Raw genomic sequence first — 5,280 nt, forward strand, 5'->3', positions numbered from 1 at the left:
AAAAAAAAAAAAAAAAAAAAAAAAAAAAAAAAATTACTTTAAGTGCTTCCCCATGAGCACTCATGAGGTTTGGTGTACCACAAATACATTTGAAGTGCTGCAAAATGCATGCCATGCAGAAGCACTGCTTCACTGCACTAATTTACAGCATGGTGTTTTTTGATACCAAAAGATCCTGGTGTCCCAAAAAAAAAAAAAAAATGCTGCTGAAAAAAGTGGTGTGGTGTGGTGCACATGGCAGCCTGGCCAGCCAGAGCCATTTTCTGGCTGCCAGCCAGGCTTCAAATGGCCGGCTTAGTACTGCTACTGCCTAGGTAGTTCCCCAGGAGTCTAAGAAAGACTGCTGGGGCCAACACAGGTGCTGGCCTCAGCCTCCCCTACTCCACCCGGCTCTATTTACGGCGCTCCAGAGCATGTGTGCAAGGAAGTTCCACTGTTATTAGTCCTGTGGGAAACTTGCACCCCTGCATTTGTGGGGACATGCCTGAGTTTCTCCAATATTACCTTCTCTGATTGATACCTGTGTGGCTGTTCAGAAAAAAATGTTGCAGGTAATCAAACTGGTAAGTCACTATTTGGCACCACGGAACAAACAGTGGTCAGCTTTATTACTAAAATGTTCCTTAAATTGTTTCTCTGAGGTGAACTATAAAATGAAGGACCTGTGCTTATGTAGTTATTTAAATTAATATAAGTAGAGGTATAGCTCCATTGCTGCCATCTCCAGATTCCCACTTAAGTGAATACATTTTGCATAATGAAAATTTCACTTAGGTATGGTACATATCTTCTAAGCAGTTCCATGCATGATATTTTACGTAACTTTATTTAATAAAATAAGATTCTTAGTCCTTCATTCATGTTAAATAAAAGTGCAGAAGACGATTTCGAATATGATCCTTGTTGGAAGGGTGAGTCAAAAAGTATAAGTATACCCCACCTTTGGGGAATCTGATGTCTTGTGTAATTCCTTGGTGCCAGCCAGTAAAGATACTGACCTTTGAAGAAAAATGAAGAAATAGGATTGGTTCTTCAACAAAAACAATTCCTCGACTTCAGTTACCCTCTAAGTGAGTGGTTCTCAACCTTTTTAGAGTCACGGCATAAGGTTCAAAGCACCCCTTGGAAAATGCCAGCTATCAGTTTTCTTTCATTTTTTGACTGTGGAAAAATAACAGCATAATCATTCTGTTGCAAGGAACTCAGGCCACAACGTGTCAAAATGTGTTTAACACTATGGATTCCTACTTGAGAATTACTGCTCTAGGTGGTACAGTTACTAGCCTCCAGATCTGTTTATTCTAGATTAGTTATTAAAGGCCCCTTTCCCTAAGTGCACTTAGTTTCGCTTTCTCCAAATTCCTCTAGTTGTCTTGGATACATTTTGTCATTTGTGTTATAATATTTCTTGATTTCTTGTGTCTGGTATTAGCTTTCAGTAGAGTTTTTTGCGTAACAAATTTCTAGCCTCTCACTGGGCCCTAGGAAATTGTAGATCAGGGATAATGTTAAATTTTCAAGACTTGCATACCACATAACAAGATGTCTATCGTCAACTAATCCACTACAATCCTTACCTTAATACACAGTCACATTTTTTTAGGAGATGTGAAATAGAAAAGTGGGCAGAGGCTGGCATCTCTATCAAATGCATTTCTAATACATAAAGATTTTCCATACAATTTCCTCCATTTATTACCTTGCATTGTGTAATGAAACAAATGAGAAATGAGTAAAGATGTTGTCTTTATCATCTCAGTGTTCCCAAATATAGCAATTAAACCTTATCCCTGCACGTTGTTATTGGTATCTCCATACCTGTTGTCTTAGAACAAAAGTCAGTGCAGCTGTAGTTACAGTTAAATAGTAGAGCAGATAAGAGATTGGATAGTATTAAATGTGAGACTAAACTGTTCTTGAGAAGGCAGAAGGATTTTGCTACAATTATGCAAGCCCTCTATTAGGAATGAATATGTCTATAAATGTGGGCATTATCATCTTGGTTTCCTTGCAGGAAAGATTGGTCATAATAGTATGGCCTGCTGATGTTTCTAGACTGTCTTATGAATAATTTAAATGTAGATTTTCTTCTTAAGTATCCAAGTGTATTTCATAGCAATCTCTTTAATTTTTTTTAGATAAAAATACAGGAGTGAAGTGCTTTTGTTTCATATAAATTCTACATGTATTCTATAGGAGTTTCAGTACCAGCAGGAATCAAGGCTCATTCTTCAAAATTTTAAGTCTGCTTCTTAGAGAGAGTCCCAACAATGTTTATATTCTTCTCTAGACAGAAGTGTGAGATCAGATGATGACTTATAGAAGACAGTCTCACTCTGTTTTGATCTTCCACGTATTCTGAAAAGTTACTTTAAATCCATTGAGTAACTTTACTTTCTCCTTCATAAAGTTGCCTCTCTAATTTTCCTCTCTAGGCAAGCAGTAATACCCAACCAAAGATGAGATTCTGCCACCTTTATTCATACTGAGCAATACATGCGAAGTCCTGTGTTTGAAGAAAGAAAACAGGCACCTCAATTTGGGGGGGCTGATTTTGGAAAAGAGGTGCATGTTGTATGTGAGATAATGTTGTATTAAATAATAAGAGGTACTAGAGACATAAGTGAGACTAGAAAAAGGCCACTGAATTTCAAGTTAAATGATTACTTGAGCCTGTACGCTTGAATTCAGGGAGGAAAATGACTTTCACAGTATGACTTAAGAGAATATTTATGATAAAGAGAAAATGATTTTGGTATTATGCATTTTCCTCATTGTACTTTAAAAATACCTTGTGCATTATGTGTTAACTCCTTCTGAAAACTGGTAATATGTAGATGTTGTAATTTGTCTGTGTTCTTTTGGGGGAATGACTTCAGCTCTGTAGAATTAAAATAGTGTCAGGTCTGTTTCAAGTTTTCGGTTTAATGCAGTGGATACTGGAATTTTATATGAAGACATACTTAATGCTGGTGAAGTTTAGAATTAAATATTTCTCAAACTGAAAATATATATTTTTGTAGATAGCCTCAAGTGTGCTGATTTAATTATGGAATAAAGATACATAAGAACTGATTCTCCTCTCTAATGAGTTTTATAGTGGAGAAGCTTCAATTGGCTTCATTGTAGTTACAGCTAGGATATGTTACTACAGGGAGAGAAGAATGAAGCCATGTAATGGATTTGTTTTTCACAATGTTTATCACGGGGGAGTAAGGAGGTTCTCAGGTGCCTTGCTATGAACTGACAAGTGCATATTCTGTTACAAAGTAGACTGGAAGGTAATCTCAGAAAAACAATTCATTCTTGGAATCAAAACTTTTGATGTTCTGTGTTGTTTCTGTCCTATAAGCACTAAGCAGTTCCTGGCATAAGCAGGCCAGGAACCTATGTAATGATAAAAACTTGTAATATTTAGATTATGGCAGCACTTCAAAAAAAGAAAAAAAGGCAACGTGCACATACTTGTGTGGTAGTAGGGAAAAAAAAAAGATTGTTTAGCTAAACCCCTGGTATGGAACATTTACCCAAATTCTTTTTCCAAGATTTAACTAAGCATATGTGACGATCAGCAAAAATTCATATGCTAAACTCTTTTTTATATTTTAATTTTATTCAGAGACCACAATGCAGACGTCAGAGACTGGGTCAGATACAGGTTCGACAGTGACTCTACAGACATCAGTGGCTGGCCAGGGAGCAGTACCCACACAGGTAGTACAGCAAGTACCAGTCCAGCAACAGGTAGGTGGCTTGTACTTTTGGAAAACCAGGAAAAGACAAGACAGCTGTGCATTTCCACAGATATAGTGAAGGACGGAATAGGCCTTCTGAAGGAACTCTTCTTTCCTCTTTTTTTCTGTTTCATTTTGCCAGAACCAAAGTAGCTGCATAAAAAGACATGTTCATGTCCACATTTATTTCTTGAAATAGTACATGTGACAGGCACCAGAAATATATACATGTGGTTCTAACTATTGATTCTCTAATAGATTATGTAATATGTAATAAGAAAAAGGAAATACTCAAATACCTAGTAATTTAACATTATTTAAATCACTGTACACATGTATTCATTTGAAAGGTTAATATGGAAAATATCCTGATATTAATGGCTATTTTTCTCCCTATACTTGGTTCTTTAAATCAGCATAAAATAAATGTAAAATAATTGTAGAAGTAATGTTGTTTTGCATCTCTGTTCTGTAGGCCATAGAGATTCCTACAGAACCACGCAAAGAGTATTTCGTCTAGGAACATTTTTACACTCATGGCACTTCATAGATTTGAGGCATCTTTCAGAAAATGCCAGTTGTTACTTTTTACTCATTTTTTGACTACAGAAAAGTAATAGAGCAATTCTTCTGGTACAAAGAACTGAAAAAGTCCAAAACACGTCAGAATGTTTTTGACAGCATGGAATCCTATTTGAAATCTCTGGATTTACCTTGTGAATCATGTTTGCATACATAATAGTGCATACCTAACAGTGCTAACATTGTGTGCACACTTGAAAGGATCTCTAGGCACCCCAGCAGGATGCTGCAGTACTATTGTTGAGAACCGCTGGGATAGGACCTTAAATAATTTAGCAGGGTTGGTTTCTCATAGTATAAAGGTGAGCACTATAAGCGATCAATTGACTACTTTGACCTTTAGGCCTTACTCTTGAATTCTTTCCTGCAGCAGGACCTGTGTTTCTACAATGTAAATTAAATGCATTTGGGTGGAACAGGAACTGGGTGCAAGGGTTATAGTCTTTATACAACTCCTGTCCCAGGCTTTTCACACTTGCACATAACTGAGTCATGAATATTTTGGGGGGAGAGGGGTTGTGGGTGACATCCCATTATTTTACTTGAGAATTGGCTTCAATTAAATACAGAATCTGTTAAAAATGAAAGGGATAATTTAAAGCAGGGATGCTCAACTTCCAGCTTGCAGAATCATGACATCCAGCCTGTGGGTCTCCCCCAGAGCTTGGAAAACTTGGCAGGGGGGACTGGTAGAAGCACTGCACAGCGGTCCAGCTTCAGCTAGGCCATTGCAGCAAAGGGAGTTTAGGGCTTTGCCCCAAACGTGTGCATGCTGATAGGGCTGGGCTGCTCCCCGCATGTCCGGATTGAGGCCGCTCTGCTCCACTTCGCCAGCACATCGTAACTAGGGCTAGGCTGCCCCTGCTCTCCTCTTGCCATGCGCATGTCTGGATCAGAGCCACTTCACCCCCACACATCTGGATTGGGGCTGCTCCATTCTCTCTGATGCCCCTCCCCCCCCCCC

At 38.2% G+C, this 5,280-nt stretch overlaps 1 protein-coding gene across 2 annotated transcripts in view; it reads left to right on the forward strand.

Annotated features, from left to right (window-relative positions):
• RFX3 (regulatory factor X3) overlaps positions 1 to 5,280 on the forward strand; it is a 299,582-nt gene that overhangs the window by 126,564 nt on the left and 167,738 nt on the right. For both annotated transcript variants that reach the window (XM_019517634.1, XM_019517633.1), the window contains exon 2: positions 3,620 to 3,744. In XM_019517634.1, coding sequence (XP_019373179.1) covers positions 3,628 to 3,744 — 117 coding nt within the window. In that variant the 5' untranslated portion in view covers positions 3,620 to 3,627. The remainder of the gene's footprint in view (positions 1 to 3,619; positions 3,745 to 5,280) is intronic.

Source organism: Gavialis gangeticus, unplaced genomic scaffold (genome assembly GCF_001723915.1).
Source record: "Gavialis gangeticus isolate Ggan-Ray unplaced genomic scaffold, GavGan_comp1, whole genome shotgun sequence".
In the NCBI taxonomy this organism is placed as follows: Eukaryota; Metazoa; Chordata; order Crocodylia; family Gavialidae; genus Gavialis; species Gavialis gangeticus.